At 48.4% G+C, this 17,427-nt stretch overlaps 7 protein-coding genes across 7 annotated transcripts; 4 read left to right on the top strand and 3 right to left on the bottom strand.

Moving 5' to 3' along the window:
• Positions 1-32: 32 nt before the first annotated feature.
• Positions 33-802, top strand: V1508DRAFT_188771 (uncharacterized protein). The gene is made up of 4 exons (XM_066936162.1): positions 33-110; positions 178-325; positions 397-510; positions 589-802. The coding sequence occupies exons 2-4, from the start codon at positions 184-186 to the stop codon at positions 609-611; spliced, it is 279 nt and encodes a 92-aa protein (XP_066798382.1). The 5' UTR covers positions 33-110; positions 178-183; the 3' UTR covers positions 612-802.
• Positions 756-4,971, top strand: V1508DRAFT_188765 (SacI homology domain-containing protein). The gene is made up of 3 exons (XM_066936161.1): positions 756-1,983; positions 2,039-3,835; positions 3,882-4,971. Exons 1-3 carry the CDS (start codon positions 993-995, stop codon positions 4,916-4,918), a joined length of 3,825 nt encoding a protein of 1,274 aa, XP_066798381.1. The 5' UTR covers positions 756-992; the 3' UTR covers positions 4,919-4,971.
• Positions 4,972-5,394: 423 nt separating this feature from the next.
• Positions 5,395-6,587, top strand: V1508DRAFT_188743 (uncharacterized protein). The gene has a single exon (XM_066936159.1). The coding sequence runs from the start codon at positions 5,726-5,728 to the stop codon at positions 6,359-6,361; it is 636 nt and encodes a 211-aa protein (XP_066798380.1). The 5' UTR covers positions 5,395-5,725; the 3' UTR covers positions 6,362-6,587.
• A 1,703-nt stretch (positions 6,588-8,290) lies between these two features.
• Positions 8,291-8,697, top strand: V1508DRAFT_394982 (uncharacterized protein; the record flags this gene model as incomplete). The annotated part of the gene is made up of 2 exons (XM_066938029.1): positions 8,291-8,293; positions 8,365-8,697. 2 exons carry the CDS (start codon positions 8,291-8,293, stop codon positions 8,695-8,697), a joined length of 336 nt encoding a protein of 111 aa, XP_066798379.1.
• A 22-nt stretch (positions 8,698-8,719) lies between these two features.
• V1508DRAFT_409864 (uncharacterized protein) lies at positions 8,720-11,331 on the bottom strand. Its single transcript, XM_066939223.1, has 4 exons — positions 11,063-11,331; positions 10,745-11,004; positions 10,453-10,683; positions 8,720-10,398 (listed from the first exon to the last, which is right to left on the bottom strand). The coding sequence occupies exons 1-4, from the start codon at positions 11,073-11,075 to the stop codon at positions 8,902-8,904; spliced, it is 2,001 nt and encodes a 666-aa protein (XP_066798378.1). The 5' UTR covers positions 11,076-11,331; the 3' UTR covers positions 8,720-8,901.
• A 180-nt stretch (positions 11,332-11,511) lies between these two features.
• On the bottom strand, positions 11,512-12,906 carry V1508DRAFT_409862 (mitochondrial 54S ribosomal protein uL2m). Its single transcript, XM_066939222.1, has one exon. The coding sequence runs from the start codon at positions 12,857-12,859 to the stop codon at positions 11,633-11,635; it is 1,227 nt and encodes a 408-aa protein (XP_066798377.1). The 5' UTR covers positions 12,860-12,906; the 3' UTR covers positions 11,512-11,632.
• A 1,157-nt stretch (positions 12,907-14,063) lies between these two features.
• On the bottom strand, positions 14,064-15,166 carry V1508DRAFT_348720 (cyclin-like protein; the record flags this gene model as incomplete). Its single annotated transcript, XM_066936733.1, has 2 exons — positions 14,064-14,963; positions 15,029-15,166. 2 exons carry the CDS (start codon positions 15,164-15,166, stop codon positions 14,064-14,066), a joined length of 1,038 nt encoding a protein of 345 aa, XP_066798376.1.
• Positions 15,167-17,427: the final 2,261 nt, after the last annotated feature.

Below are 17,427 nucleotides of genomic sequence, written 5' to 3'. Positions count from 1 at the left end.
TAGCCACTGTATTGTTTTTGTGACGACGTAGTTTACAGTACAATACCCTTGAGAAAAATTGGCAAAAATAATACCGAGTCCGCGGACTGAACCCAACACATCTGCTAGAAGTATTATCCGATCTTCCAATCACTCAACTATATCGCAAAAGCTCATATTTTGTACTAATTATTGAAGTCGGCAATGAGCAACGGCACAGCTGAATCACCCTTTTCGCCGAGCGCAGAGAAGTCAGAGATCTTGAGCAATAACCCATCCGCCTTCCTGTCACAGATCACTGGCGCGAAAGTGGCTGTCAAGCTGAATTCCGGAGTAGAATATAGAGGTGCGTTGAGTGTTTTTGGATGCCGTTTCCTGGTAAGAAGGAATAAATGTTGACGTGGATTGATGGAACAGGAGATTTACAGTGCGTGGATGGGTATATGAATATTGCGCTTGAACAGACCGAGGAATATGTCGATGGTGTTTTGAAGAATCAGTACGGTGATGTCTTCATTAGAGGAAATAACGGTATGCTAGTATTTTCTGTTTTCGTAAATTTGGACTTTATCGGAGGATTATGATCTGGATCTGGCTGACGGATTGCAGTTTTATACATATCATCCATATAACAAAACACAGTGAGCTTAGATAGGCGAGAGCATTGTATTGTACAATAGTTTATAACGGATAACCGTCTGGTTGAATTTTATGGCATGTACGATTATTGGCAAATGTGTGAGAGATTCCGAATAATTTGATTGCATTAAGTTAACAATAAAATTCACATATTTTCCCCTAATTCTATATTATTGGCCCGAATATTCCCTTGTACTTGTAATATGAGACTCATGCTGTCGAGGCGAATTAATAAACTGAGGCGTCGAGATTGTCAAATGGGAAATGAACCCAAGGCGTCTGCCGGACTTATCTTCGCTCAAGTCCCAACACGTTAGGAGCCGTAACTTCCATATTTTGATATCACTATTCCTCCACTACATCCACAGCGACGGATGGCAATGCGAATTTACTTCCGCGAGCAGCCGCGGACGTTATTGCTTGCTACGGATGAATATGCATTGTCGTTCCATTGTGTGAACGACTCGACCGAGGAGAAGAGCTCAAATTACACGGGCAAGCCAGCACCAGACAACAGCGTGCATGGTTCTGGAAACAGCGCTGCCTCCCGGGTCTTGGTTGACTTCACGAGCCGCGAAACAATCGACATTACGAGGTATAGGCCGCTGTCGTCGTTGCCGTGCTACGGCTGTTTAGGATTGCTGAACGTCGACGGGGATGTATTCCTCGCTGTGATTACAAGGTCGTCGAAAGTCGCTGAACCAGTGGCTGACCTTGAGACCGTGTATCGGATCCATGCGCTCGAATTCTACTGCGTGTCTCGAGCCACATGGGATTTTGTTGTTTGGGATCCAGCGGGGAATCCGTTGGACACCGCTGGCGGAGGGTTGATGACATCGGGGGATACCATTGATCTTGCGACAGCGTCCGGTGGCGGAGCAGCTGGAACTCCCGCTGCAGGATTCATCGAACACCCATGTGGCTCGTTAAGAAAACTACTTACAGATGGAAGTTTCTATTACTCCAACAATTTCGATCTCACGAACCACATGCAATCTCGGTCCGTAGACCCTACGTTCGATATTGACGGTTTTGACGAGGCGTTCATGTGGAACTCGTACATGATCTCGGAATTGGTCACATATCGCTCACATTTACAGCCAGATGAAAAAGCAGCACTGGATCAGTCCCGATTCTTGACGTCCGCTATTAGAGGGTTTGCAGAGACTGTGCCGACGCAGATAGGTGCCACGCCTGCGACGCTGACGGTTATTTCCAGGCAAGGCTGTCGTCGTGCCGGAACGAGATACAATGCACGCGGGGTCGATGATGAAGGAAATGTGGCAAATTTTGTGGAAACAGAAACGATCCTGCATACCGCGCAGTTCTCGTTCTCGTACACTCAGATCCGGGGAAGTGTTCCTAGTAAGTCTTTAACTTGTCACCGCAAACTGTTAGGTCGTGTCTAATTGTGGAATAGTATTCTGGGAACAAGATGTGCAGTTGCTGAGTGCCAAAGTCAACATTACTCGTGCTTTCGAAGCTACTCAACCAGCGTTCATGGCGCATTTCGAGCCAGTTGTGACTAAGTACGGACCTGTGCACATCGTCAACTTGTTATCAACTAAACCTGGCGAACATGAGCTTACTCAGCGATATCACCAACACATTCGGCAAGCATCGCATAGTATATTAGCCGACCAGCTGCGGGAGACACAATTCGATTTTCACGTGGAGACTGCCAAGGCAGGTTATGTGGCAGCGAACAGAATCATTCGGTTCCTTGCGGACGACGCGGAGGAGTTTGGCTTCTTTTTGCATGATAATCAGACGAAATCAACAACGTTGGAGCAAACCGGAGTGTTCCGAACAAACTGTTTGGACTGTTTAGATCGCACGAATCTGATTCAGCAGATCATATCGCGGCTGGCTCTCGAGATGTTTTTTGAGCAGCAGGAAACTCGACCAGGGAACGACCTGTGGATCCGGCACTCTGTATTATGGGCCGACAACGGAGATCAATTGTCCAAGATATACGCCGGCACTGGGGCCTTGAAGACGAGCTTTACCAGATCAGGGAAAATGAGCATTGCGGGTGCGATTGCGGACGCGACGAAATCTGTGAGTCGGATGTATATCAACAATTTCGTTGACAAGGGTCGTCAGAATACAATGGATGTTCTTTTAGGGAGATTAGAAGGGCAGCAGCCAGTCGTGCTTCATGATCCGATCAACGATTATGTTCTCGCTGAACTGAATAAAAGGAAATCCGAATTCACATCGTCGAGAGAGATATCAATTTTGGCGGGAACATTCAATCTTAATGGATTTCTGTACGAAGGAGATCTATCGGCATGGCTATTCCCCCCTGACTCAGGTATTCAGGAACCGGATCTTGTTATTGTTGCATTCCAAGAAATTGTGGAGTTAACTGCCGGTCAAATTTTGAGCGCAGATCCGGCTAAGCGACAATTTTGGGAGCATCAGGTGTCGCGATGTCTGAAAGCACACGGCGACTACGTACTCCTACGATCGGGTCAACTTGTTGGCACGGCATTGCTGATGTATCTTAAGGCGTCAGAAGTGCGGAGTGTGCGAAACATCAATGGCGCGATGAAAAAAACAGGATTAGGTGGCATGGCTGGCAATAAAGGCGGTGTCGCATTCAGCTGCGATTATGCGTCAACAAAGCTATGTTTCATTACGTCTCATTTTGCCGCCGGAATGTCGAATGTGGAGGATAGAAACAATGACTACCGAACGATTGCGCGGGGCATTAGATTCCCCAGAGGTAAAACATTGAAAGATCACGATACGGTCGTCTGGCTAGGCGATTTCAATTATAGGATCGACTTGCCTAATGAGGACGTTCGGAGGCATATAAAACTACAGAATTTGGAGGAATTGTACAGGCATGACCAGCTTAACAATCAAATGTTAAACGGCCAAGTGTTTCCGTTTTTCTCGGAGTCGCAGATTTCGTTCAATCCGACATACAAGTTCGACAATGGAACTGATGCTTATGATAGCTCCGACAAGTCACGGATTCCGGCTTGGACCGATAGGATTTTGACGCGAGGGTCGAATATCAAACAAATAGCATATAACTGCGCTAAGTTGAAGTTCTCTGATCATCGACCCGTTTACGCGTCGTTTAAAGTTACGGTGCATACAGTCAATGAACCAGTAAAGGAGAAACTTAGTCAGGAATTATATGCCCAGCGTCGGGGATACGTTGGTCAACTACTTGATTTAGACGGCGGTGATTCGGAGAAATGTGAGTATTATCAGTTGGTTTGCCGAATGCGACTAATGATATTTAGTACCGCCGCCAAGTACGGATAAGAATAAATGGTGGAACAACGGCGGCCAGGCGGCTCGAGTGACAATCGGGGCACCGAGACCAAACATGATTGTGAACCCGTATCGGCCTGCGAACCCATTTTCGCCAACCACGCAACCAGATTTTATCAGTCGCGACGCGCTCGCATCAACGCGCACATCTGCGTATCATTCATATCCCGAGCAAATAGCGGCAGCAGCGGCGGCGTCATCGCTTGCCCACCATTCCACCTCCGCTGATTTGCAGCGTCCCCCTCCGATTCCAAGGAAGCCCAATTCGCTTTCTGGTACTAGTCTGCACTCACTGAGTAGCGTGTTATCATCATCTCCAGATGAAGAGGTCCCACCGGCCCTGCCTCCACGGAGGACGAATACTACGGGCAGCTCGTCGTCACGAAGCGGATTGCTCGATTTTGACACTCCTCGCGATACACCTTTACAAACATTCCCATCCTCGAACATCAGCCGTATAGGGAGGCCTGAGTCTCGCAGTAACGGGACAGCGGGAAGTCCAAGTCGAGCTAGTAGTACGAGCAGCACTAGCAGTGGGCCATTATCAGGTCCGACGATTATTCGACGAGCAGAATTTCCTAGTACCTCACTTCCCAAGATTTCTAGATCACCTACGCAACCACGTCACAATGGGGACGCACCTCCCCCTCTTCCTCTGCGACATAGCCAGACGTTTTCTGTTTCGGGAAGTTCGAGTACTACGTCTGTGACCCAGAGCTCAGATCCTCGATTCCCGGTTTCGACGTCGACATTTACAAGCACAGGGGCAAATCGATCTAGCTACACAAGCACGACGTCGCCGGCACTAGCAACATCGACTAACACTGTTCACGATGGCCAAATATTACCACCTAAACTCCCGCCTCGGCCTTCGTCACACGGCGACAGCGGCGGGACAACATCCGCGCCGCCTGCGAAACTGACGCTGAGCTCCGCCGGATTGCTCGATGACGAGGAGGAGGAGGAGGTGAAAAGTATTAATTCGAGCTGGAAGGCGTTGGCGTGACTCTTGTATATGTTGCAATGAATTTTCTTTGGATAAAATTGCGCGTTGGATGGATGTCGTGTTGGCGGGAAAGGGCGAGGGAATTGGGTGTACTTCATGTATGACTTAATTGTTCAGGATTGATTTAGTCTTAATTTCTATAGATTGCTTATTATTAATGTAAGAGCTATAGGAAGGCGGATTATTGTGTGCTGCAAGCCATAGCTTTGGGTTGGCCACGGCAGCGGCACTGGGCGCATCGCGGACCGACTGCCGAGTTTGACCAATCCCGTCATCATAATGTCTGCAGCCAGTTACCCTAAACCACAAACTGTGAATTGCATCCCCGGATTTGGAAGCGGAAAAACATGGTTCCGGGCTGGGTTGAAAACTTTCCTGCCGACTTGCAGACGTGACAGCGCACGGGGACGCGGGCGCGCCGGGGGGGGGGGTTGAGAGCATGCCCAGAGTGGAGAGACGTATTTTACAAGCAGTCCCCCTCTGCAAAAATTTTCTGTCGCCTTCTTCATAGTGCCACGAGATTTCTGTTTTAACAATTGGTAAAGATGATATTTACGATTATGGAAACGATGATGAGGGGTCTTTTTGATGGGTAAATCGCCATCGCCAGCGAATAAATATAACGACGCGTACCCCATCCCAAATTGCCACCGGCAGACTACAGCTTTTTACGAGACATTCGATAATATCATTAATTTGGAAAGCTTTTCATTCGAGCAGAAGACAACAGTACATACGTCTGAGTGACGTACACTATATTATTTTAGTCGGACTTTATCACAATTTTAGACCACGTTAGCATCTCACATGGCGAGCACGTTCTCTCCCGACATCATCCCCCGCCCTCCTTCTTTATCACGCTCGAATTCCGCCTTGTCCTCCTCCTCGACAATATCTACAACATCGTCATCATCTTGCTTCGCGCGTTCAATTTCTCCGTTTTCGATCGGCGGATCGCCGCTCAAGTTGGGCAAATTTACTCAGAATATAACGATGTTTGATGAGAAAGATAGATGCATGGTCGTTAAGTCGCGGCCATTTGATTGGTCGCCTCTACCATGGACGTACACCGAAATGCCATTTGATTGGTGGTTGAAGCGAGTGGATAGAGAGCTGGAGGGTGGTATGAGAAGCTTTGATGGTGATGCCAATGAGGAAAAGGAAAGGGAACAGCATGTAGATCATGAGCAGAACCGAAAGGAATTCAAGACGCCGCAGACTGCGAATTTCCAGTCTACCAATATGACAATTGCAACGGAGAACAATGCGACAGAAGCCGTTCAAGCTGTCGACCTCGAGAATATTGACGAGGATTATGACAGCGGTTTCTACATTTGCGAAGAGCCCGAGGAGATCGAACAAGAATACGACAGCCGGGGCCGTCCGGTCTTGAAACTTCTCACTACGTTTAAAGGTGGATACGGGTTGGATTATGCAGAGTAAAGCTGTCACAGCACTGAATGGAATTTGGGAGGATTGGATCTGTATATATAGTTTTGGATGGAATTTTTTATTTGCATTTTAGGCGCAGGAACGGTTATGTGGGGTAGTTGTAGTAGTTAATTTTACCGCCTTGTTTTGGTACAAATTCTATAGAAAGTTGGTTAGGGCAGGTGGTACAAGAACCACAAATGCAGACATATTTCCGAGTGCAGGTACCTCTTCTACAGTCTTTCATTTGACGTCCACGCTATACCAAAAACAAACCGTTATAAACTCTTTATTTTTTTTTGCGACTTTTGCTTAAGTTATTCTCTGTCTAACTTATGCAAAAACACAGTCAATTTCGCATTATTATTGCTCTAACGTTATAATGTAAACAACAAAAGACAATATAAAGTATAGATAGGTGTACAACCATCTCCAGGGAGCTTCGTATAAGCTTTTTGTGATTTAATCTTCCAGGTTGGTGAAACAAGACTCGCTTTCCCAGTAAACAAATCAACAGACAAAACAAAGTTGAAAGCTAAACCAAATATACACAGAAAACTACAATACCCACCTAGGGCAAGGGTTTGACAGCCACCATGCAAGAATTTGTACCAAATTAATGAAATATGGATTTTGGGTAATAGATCACGTGGAGGTCATGCTTGACATCTATACTGGGATGACAGCTTCTTATTAGTCTCCGATTCCTTAGTTGGGGTAAGACAGGTTGTATCTATGTTGAATACAGCGTTTTCATCAGCAGAAGACTTGTTGTGCTCTATCCCTTCGTTATCACCTCTGATCGCACTTCATTTGTATATCTACTATACAATGGAGATCCTTCTGTTTCAAGTATAGCGAGCTATAATTAGCAATCCAGGGCCTGACGACATGCGACAGGGTCTGGGTCAAGCGTGCAATCAATGCAATCACATCTCGCTAAAAAGGCGGCGATCCGATCGCTAAGCGCCTATATTACGTACCGATAGCAATCGCCGACAACAAAGAGCGGCAGCCCCGACAAACACGAGGACAATGAGTTTTGTAGCAACGTTTGGATGAAATAATAGAAACAGCCAGTTGGATTTTGGACGTGATGCGGCGACGACCGTCGATATAGGGCACAAACGTGACCCTGACGCGTACTCAGCCGCCACGGCTCTGCGTGACGCATAAGGACTCCCCACGTCTGCGCGCCCCCCCACGTTTGTGGTCTGCTAGAGGTCTTGTGATCTGTGATCTGCAATTGTGTCTCTCCTGCAGCTGCGAGCCTGCGACGATCCAATGGCTTAATATTGACCTATTCAAACATAACAATAGAAATTGAAAGGGACTGTGAATGCTTTGTTTTGATGTCATGGAGCTCAGCAACTAGCCGTGGGAGCGAGACCAGCCGCTGCATTCGAGCGACCGGGGCAGGAAATATCAACTCCTGGCAGCGGATATCAAGGTACGCAGGTTTAGCGGGTAATGTTTGGTACATGTAGTGAATTTGCGAACTTGACTAGTGCTTGGTACAAAAGTCGTCCCCACGCTAGTTGTTAGGCTTGTCGATCACTCCGCATCGCGGTGGAGGTCAATGAGCTGGACGAGATAGTAACGATAGCATCCAGGCGGGTACCGCATCCCCCCTGGATCAGCAGGCCCCGTTGGCTTTTCGACGGTGCTGCCACCTAACCATGTGCCGCCAACAGTTCACAGTTTACTCTGTAGTTAGCAGAATGGGGGGCCACCTGGCTCTCACAGTAGTAACCCCCCCCCCCCCCCGCTATATAACCGTTCCCTGCCTCCCGCCCTCGTGCTTTTTGTTTTGGTCGGTTATGCTGTTCTGCTGACCTCGATTTGGCGTCATATCTTCCCGATCCTCCAAAACGGATCTAATTGCTCTTGTCCGTCGCGCATAGACCGTATTCACAGCGTCTGGCATCAATATATATAGAAATGGTATTTCGCCACTTCACCTTACTCGGTAGACGACTCGAATCCATGACCATTTGCTAACCTGATATATCCAGGACGGAATCGATCCTCTAGAATCCTACGACGGCATGATGCACGAAGACCAAGAAGAATTCTATCCGGAGGGTGCACACCCAGGCATCCCCGGTCTCTGGAGAAATCCTTATTTCAAGAAATCCTCAGTGGACGACACTTCGTCCGCCGATTCGGCGGCAGCGACTGAGTTCGATGAAAGTGTCCACGAGAAGGTGCATAAGCATTTTTCGGATTATGTCGCTCAGGTAGACGAGCGAGATCGTCATCACGGACGCCGACTCAGTAGTAGCGCGAGTAGCACTGCTGAAGTGCCGCATGGCAGCGAAAAGCAGGAGCAGCATGCAGAGCATTGAAATATCATACTGGCGATTCGAATGAAACAAGGCAAGATTCGCCATAATGGAGCAACTGGTTGAATACGTCGTAACATCTTAATATTATTAATCTCATTGGGTGGTTCGTTTTACTATGTCTATCTGCCGGTGTCCTTGTTGGTTAATGGCATTCAATCAATATTATTTAATGTAACCCTTAATGAACACTAGCAAATCAATCAATCAGTTCTCGACACCAAGCTCGCGCAAGAACGCAACGTTATTCGGCTCCCGTCCAAGTAACTCCTTCAAATTATCGATCTCTTCCTTGGCACCGCCCGGTCTCAGAATAGTGTCACGATATTGCAACCCGGCCGTCGTATTCATCGGCGCACCAAGGAACTTGGTATAAAAGATATCCGCTGCAAAAACCTGCGACCACAAATAGCCATAATATCCCGAATCGTAGCCACCCATGAGATGTCCGAACGACGCGTACCCGTACGTAGTCTCGTTGCCTTGCTGCATCAGAGATATGTCCTCCCGCATCTCATTCCACGCCTTCGTAACATCGATCGAACCGTCCGACGTATGCAGCGTCATATCAAACATCGCGAAGTGCAACTGCCTGAGATTAAACAAACCTCCATTAACATGCTTACTCTTGACAATCTTCTCGATCAAGTCGTCGTCGATCGTCTTGCTTGGCTCAAGGTAGTGACTTGACAGGTTCTTGAGCTCGTTCTTTTGCCAGCACCAGTACTCCAACATCTGGGACGGCGCCTCGACGAAATCCCGCGCGACGCTCGTGCCATGGAAGCGCCCAAATTTTGTCACGGACACGAGGTCATGAATGCCGTGACCCAATTCGTGGAAAAATGTAACGACTTCATCGTGTTTCAGCAGTGATGGTTTGTTCGCGCTCGGTTTTGAAAAGTTGCACACCAGCGCTGTAACAGGGTACACTCTCTTGCCGTCCTTGTCCGTGTAGCCCGGACTCAGATTGAAATTCGCCGCATGTCCGTACTTGCCCTCGCGCGGATGCAAATCAAAGTACAGCCATCCGACAAACTCGTCCTCACCAGAATCGTCCTTCCACACTGCAAACTGCTTACAGTCCTCATGCCACACTGACCGTTCATCGCCCGTGACCTCGACAAACTTGAGCGAAAACAGCGTTTCGAAGATACCTAACATTTTCTCGACCGTAGACTGCATCGGGAAATATTCCGCAATCTTCTGCGCGTCGACTTCATACTCTGTTTCGAGAAGGAGACGATCGTAGTATCGATAATCCCACACGTTAAAGCTGTCGTCTGGCGGAAGGCCAAGTGCTTCCCGGTCCTTTGCCTTTAGCTTCAACAGCTTCGCAATCTCAGTCTTGCCAGCACCCGCCAGTTTCTCACGAAGATCATTCAAAAACGTGATCACGCTCTCGGGCGACTTTGCCATGCGCTCTTCAAGCACATAAGCGGCATGTGTCTTGTACCCCAATATCGCCGCAATATCCGCACGCACCTTGACAGCTTGAATCAACAAATCGCAGTTTTCTATGACTTTATTCTGGTCTCCGACAAATGCCCGTCGTCGTGTGTCTGGGTTCTGCGCATACTTCATAACCGGAAAGATGTCCGGATATTTGTATGTCATTTTGTACTTGCCGTCTACAATGTTGAATTGCGAGATGGTATCTTCCGGCACGCCAGCGAGTTCCTCGCCAGTGAAGAGAATATAACCAGTCTACTAATTAGCCACATAATTAATCGATCATAAAAACAACAACATTCTACATACCTCCTCGCCGAGATTCTTATTATACGCGACTTCAAGATTCGAAACCTTCTTCTGCAATACTTTCAACTCGTCCCGCTTCTCCTTCGGCAACGCAAGTCCATTCCGAGTGAAATCGAGATTCATTTTTTCGAGCAGACGCTTCGATTCCGGGTCGGCCTCGGGATGCTGCTCAAACACCGCGTTGACAACTTTGTACAGATCCTCCCTCATTCCGGCTTCAATGTCAAAGTCCTATATCACATCAGCCATTTGCACGCACACGCCACCCCAAAGTTTCCACAGCCAGACATACTCTAAACAGCTCCTCTGCCTTGGTACTACTATCTCTAACCTGCTTATCGCCGCTGACATGGTGATAAAACGAAAGCTGGTTGATCTGTCCGTAGCGCACATTATCAGCCTCTGCGAGCACCTTGATCACGCTCTCGAATGTTGGGGTCTCGATCGCCGCTACTTGGTCGTGCAGTTTCTTTGCTGTGTCGATCACGGCAGTTGTTTCGGTCTTGATTTGCTCGGGTGTGTGCGTCCAGGTCGGCGGTGCCTGGGGTGGGGCTGTACCACAGTCGTCAGCCGCCAAATGATATCATCATATTACTCAATAAATACATACTCTTTATTGTCATGCCGGGCAAATGGGCACGTCCAAGGTAGGAAGAAAACGGAAACGAACGAACAATACCGGATTGCAGGATCGGCGCAGAGTAGAGCAAAGCCACGGACGTGAACAAGCACGCGGCTGTTATTCCCGATCTAAGACGGACGAGATGACGAGGTGCGCGGCGCGGAAGGATGCGTGCGATGTCTGTGTGAGCCAGGGTGAGTATGGTACAGGTAGAGTATGCTTGGTATAAATGGATGTGGGCACACTTAATGCGCGGTGACGGAGCGAGACAAGGGGGAAGGCCGAAACCGTGCCTGAGTTTTAGCACAGTTGCCCCGGCAACTTCAGTCCACACTCGACCATAATCATCATGATCTCGGCCAAGGGTCAATATAGATTTAATGTCTAGATTTGGAGATAATAATATTTCGTGATGCAAATCAAGGAACGACATTAGAAAACGGAGATGCTTGTGCTTATTTACGCTCGTTTCAGTTGCATGTGATGTCTTGGATCGACTCATATACAATAGTATAACTCTTAAATACGTTATATACAAATAACTCTATAATACACAGCCTAAGTCTTAATAAGCAAAGGCTGCACCTTCTTGTCCTTTCCTCGTGGCCTATCCCTGACCTTCAACTTGTTCACATGCTTTCCACGTCGAGTCTTAAATCCCTTTGCCAACTGACCCCACGGACTTTGCGATGGCTTGTTACCCTTCGTCTTACCTCTTCCACCACCGTGCGGATGATCGCACGCATTCATAGCAACACCACGCACGTGTGGTCGTCGTCCCAACCAACGACTTCTCCCCGCCTTTCCAAGACTGGCGTACTGATGTTCCGCATTTGACACCATTCCTATCGTCGCGCAAGAATCAAGCGGGATTAGCCTTTCCTCGCCGGACTTCAACCGCACGATCGCCATGCCGTTTTTGCCCATACCCTCATGCTTTGACAGCAATCTCGCAAACGCACCTGCCGATCTGCACAATTTCGCTTTTCCACCACGTAGCAAGCCGATAGCATGAATGATACTACCGATCGGCACCATCGATAACGGCATGCAATTTCCCTTCCTAATCGTCCGCGCCCCCAACAGCGCGGAATCTAAAGGCTGTCCGTCCTCACTGGTCAGCTCCGCCGGAATACCGTGTCGGAAACTCTCTACTTTATCACCAGATCTGACTCCATCGGGCGCAAGAATATAAGATAACTGAGACGTAGCGTCATGGCACAACAACGCAATATGCGCTGTTCGGCCAGGATCATATTCCACTCTCACGACAGTCTGCAACCCGGACTCCTTCCTATTGAAATCCAGAATTCGCAAACGCCGTTTATGACCGCCACCAATATGCCGCGCGGTGATGCGTCCTGTATGATTCCGGCCTCCAGTTTTACGTTTGGCGATAGTAAGTTTGCGAATTGGCCGCCCTTTCCACAGATGCCGATGCACAGGCCGACGTAACCATCTTAACCCAGGGGTACGCGGTTTTGGCTTATATATCTCAATGCCACGGGCTTTGACCCTCCGAATGGTAGTCTCCATCTCGGCTACATTCGCGTCTCCCGTCGTCGCGAAAATAGAGTTGAATTCAACCCGACGTTTGACGTCTAGCCCGAGTTTCTCCAGCGTTGTGTATGGCGGTAATGGTACGCTTGTCTGCACTTTCTGCGGCATGTTGTTCGCAAGTCGTGCGCTACTCGTGTGCATACCCGCACCATCGCCGACGCCGGCGAAACAGCGAGTCGAGTGCCGCAGTATAGAGCGACGAAAAATCAGCGCCATTGTTGGCATTGCGTGTGCTGCGTTGGTGCTAGTATTGACAAAGCGTCGAAAGATTTTCGAACGGCATCGCGATTGTGAACCACGTAGGGTGGTGGGACCAGACTCACAAACTCTCCTCAACACCCTAATCCACACTACAAAACCCTCGTACACAGAATCTCCGCTTGATACAATTAAGCGTTACTCGCCCATGGTGAATAAGTGTAGCTCGAAAACACTCACATGGCGCTGGCACGTTTTCGCCGAATAATAGCCGACGAATTTATGATGGCTGTTCACTGCACGTCGAGGTTGCTGTGTTGGATAGTGCTGTGAAATGAAAGTGCTCGCTTGATGCACGTGTACGGCGAACAGCAAGTATGATGGAGACGAGGAACTAAGTAATAAACGTCGCTCAATAATGGCTTGCAGCAGCAGCCTGCGGACGCAATCGCGTAGATCGAATATATGTGGATGACTGAAAAAGCGCGTTTGGTTTAATATACGACGTTTAGTTTAAATGACATTTTCTTGAGTTGGAGTCCATACAATCACAGAACGAGTTAACGAACCTAAAGGGACATGATATGCTGCGTCAACATCCGATAGACTTCACAATTCTTGACGTCACTGTCACATCCGATAAATGAGAGCAAATCCGCGTATGAGTCCGATTACCGGCGGAGTGAGCATATCCGCGTATGAGTCCCATTACCGGCGGAGTGAGCATACCGAAGGTTGACACCCCTGACCACAGCAAATAGCAAAATATCATAGCACCATATAATGAAATTTTCATGATAAATACATTTTAGAATAAGGTCATGAATAATCCATATTCGTATTTCCATGCGCGAAGAATAGATACAAAAAATTCCCTTCCCATACTTAAATGCAAACGCTAACAATCTGAGAAGAAAAAGAATAGATATAAGACACAATAATAACCTAACACCGGAACGGACAATGTTATAGACATCATCAGTACATAAAACAGATGTCATTCTAAAACCATACATAAATAAATACCATTGACACATATGAAATTACATACTATTCACAAGTCCCATAAAATGAAAATGCGTCCTCTTTTTGGATAAATCAAAGAAAAAGCCCCATAGATCCCTAGTACTACTGAAAAAAGTCCATGATTTATACATATAATAGCACATTAGAGATAGATATACACACTCGAGTAAATCGAGAATAGTCGTACCACATGCAGTAAAGTGTTCTAGCATGGGGTTGGTAATTGCTGATAGCCTTCTGGGCATAGCTCGTCAGGCGAACAAGGTGGGGTGATGTATGCCGCCGATTCTCGGAATGAAGATACGTCGACCATGACAACGTTTCGATCGAGCTGCTGTGGCACCGGTGACTCTGACGACGGTGGTGGTGTGGGCGGCAAAGTGGAGATGGAATGTTGCTGGCGGACCACGAAGTCCTGGAGAATGATCGCGACCTGGGAGACGCTGGTTGACGAGTACTTCTTCTGTAGGGACTGCGATGGTGCGTGGAGGATGTACTGAGAGAGTAGTGACACGCAATGCGCGACATCTGGCGACGTTGCAGTGGACACGTGGGTGAAAACCCCTGTGCGGTTCATGAGGATGTGCTGGGCGACAATGTGGGCGGCAGATGCGATAACAGAAGGAGTGAAGCCGAGAAACGACTTGTGGAAAAGACTGATTTCGCAGAGATAGAGCGCAAGGTGCTCGAGACTCGGGTAGCAGTTGCATCGGAGAATCTGTCTGAGGAATGTATCGGCAGTCGGATGGCCAATGGTCCACTCGAGAGTGCTGAGCACATGGCCCTCCATCTGCACAAACATATCCTCTTCGTACGCGTCGCAGCACATAACCTTGAGCTCGCGAACGGTCGGAACACGATCCTTCTTGTCCTCATACTTTGCCGCGATCCACAGGGCAGCGCATCCGACGAGCTGGTAGTGTTTCTTGAAGACAACGCGTCGCGAACAGTACCGATCGATCAGATTCACGGCTAGAAAGAGGGTCTGGGGCTGGAGCCGGAGGGACAGATGGGACTCAACAAGGAAATCGAGCAGGTACGGACGCATGTGCCATTCGAGTTCTGGTTGAAGGTCCATCATGTTAACGTCTGGAACAGTGGTCATCTGTGCAGGAGAACGTTAGTTAGTAAACGCGTCAAATTCGCTGAACATGTTAAACCAAGACATACCTCCATAGACTTTTGGTGGGCAGCAATCTCGTCCTTGTATTCGTCCTCCATTTTGGCGACTTGATGACGTTCTATTTCTTCGAGACGCGCGTCGCGGAGCTGCTTGGCGGAGTAAGTAGTCGACTCTGCGGGCGACATTGGATAGGAGGATTCAGTGTACATTGTGAATGGATTGAAAATGAAGTTTGCAGATATTGTCGATAAGTCAATGCGTCGAATGCGATTGCGAACGATGTTGCTATACGGAATGACTGAAAGGAGCGCGGGATCGAGTAATCGGAAAGAACGACTAACAAACAAGCTCAGGAAGGAGCGACTTGTGGTGTGCCAAAGCAAAAGAGCGACAAGACGTGACACCGAAAGAACGACAAACAAATGAACGAACGAACGGAAGCAACAAAGAACGACGCGATGATCTTTAGACGGTGAGGGAAATCGGATTGGCGGGCGAGCCGGTTATAAGACCAGCGGCGATGGTGACCGTAACGGCGTAGAGTTGTCTGAAGACGGCAAAAGAAGGTTAGCAGAGCGTTGCAGGCACGAGCGCAATGCAGGAGCAGCAAATTCAAAGTGGCATTAGTGCGTGCCAGAGTGCTAGAGCAAGGCGCGAGGAAACGAAGGAGCTAATTACCTGAGGTTGAGGAATGCGGATAGAGTTTCGTTGGATCTTTTTGCAAGCACAGCCAGTGAGCGATAGGCAGAGTGAATAGAATTTAGAATAGTAAAAGCAGTACGAGCTCACACAGTGGCACACGGCCGTATCTGTGCTGCTGCTTGGTTCCTGAGTGGCCCTTGGCCGGTGATGATTTCCAGGGAAGCTCAGGAATGTGGGCAAAAGAATGCAGCGGCGCCCAAAAGTGTCACCCACCCACAACAGCCTACGCTTCACACACGCGACCTTGTGCGACCTCGGAAACGTCGCACAGAATAAATCGTCTTGTAACACTGCTGTCCGCAATGTCGTACAGAGTCTGGAATCAGCCCGATGCTGCTATTCCTAACAGACGTTAGCTTAGCACCCAACATATTCAAGGTTCGCGGTCCGACGCGACCGGATCGCGGAAGCGACGCGTTGGGACAAACGCGTGAGCCCCGAGTACATCACGTTTCGATAGCCAACGCAAGGGGTTAAATCACTGCGGTCCGTCCCAATCACCACCATCACCCATGCAAGATCGCGACGAAGCACATAGCGATGCCGGAAGCGAGGGATTGAAGCATCTCGTGCTCACGTTTAGATATGAACTCACCTTGGATGGGCACCTTAAATTATAAAACGAGCGACGAGATAAAGAATGCAATGCTAGATTTAATGAACAAACGAAGGACAAACTCTATGACTCTCCATCGGACAGTGTATTATACTCGCGATGTTGCTCGCTGCTCAAAAATATTCGCGGGGAACATAGAGAAGGATATATTTTGCTGCCAGTAGGGCAGTCGCTCCTTTTCTACATCTCCATTAGTGGCAGCGTCTGTCACTCCATGGTCGCAATCTATGGTTGTCGCCGGCCGAAATGCGCAGTAGCCGACCACCATTTGCGGTCTGATTGTTCTACTGCGTGATCTGCCTCATCATATGTACGGTATGTAGAACTCGTCCCATCTACGGCGGTGGATCTGTGATGCGCCGCTGTTACACGGCCGTTACACAATCATCGAACGTATGAACGCGCTTCTGCGACAGGATTGGCGTACATTCTTGCGAAATACAGCCTCATCTCGGAATTCCATGTCCACAGGCAGCAGGGTCCACTCGTCGCTGGCGCACCTCAGAGGAATCGTTCTGGTCACGGGCTGCGTCATGGTTGACGTCAAGATATGTCATGACAAAACTACGCCCCTTTCCATCCCTTAGTTTCGTCTTTTCTCCTGGTGCCAAAGAGTCGGCACCACGCTCTTAAGTTCCATCCATAATTATTGGCATATCCGCGCCCAATATACTAACCAGCGGTCTGGTCAGGGTATTATTATTGTCTATCGGACAATATGGAACGCACAAACTAGTAACCATGCAGCGCTCGCCCAATATGATAGTATATAGTCAAGCCCACAGTTCTGCAATTAAACGGTACGAGTTCTGTGTCACTGCTGTAACTCGCTATTAGACAACCTGAGGAACTAATTTCTGTTGCCTAACTATTGTAGAATTAATAGGAGGACTTGTATATTTAAACTCAGTTCATTCAGATATTTCGAGCCACTTGCGGCCCACCATCGCTCTTCAAATGACATAAATCAGGACTATTCAGAATTGTTTGTGGCTCGAAGCCTTGCATACGATACGTTCTACTGTGGAGTTAGTGTCGAGTAAGGGCACCTTGGCTGACTCGAGGCAAGGGCTCTCCAGCAGCCGCACACTAAGGCCAACTTGCAAATGCAAGGCACCGTGAAGGCTT

The sequence above is a fragment of the Lipomyces doorenjongii genome (assembly GCF_038497915.1).
Source record: "Lipomyces doorenjongii strain NRRL Y-27504 unplaced genomic scaffold V1508scaffold_4, whole genome shotgun sequence".
NCBI classification, from domain to species: domain Eukaryota; kingdom Fungi; phylum Ascomycota; class Lipomycetes; order Lipomycetales; family Lipomycetaceae; genus Lipomyces; species Lipomyces doorenjongii.
Note: the sequence above shows the minus strand (reverse complement) of the source record. Positions and strands in the feature narration are given on the sequence as shown.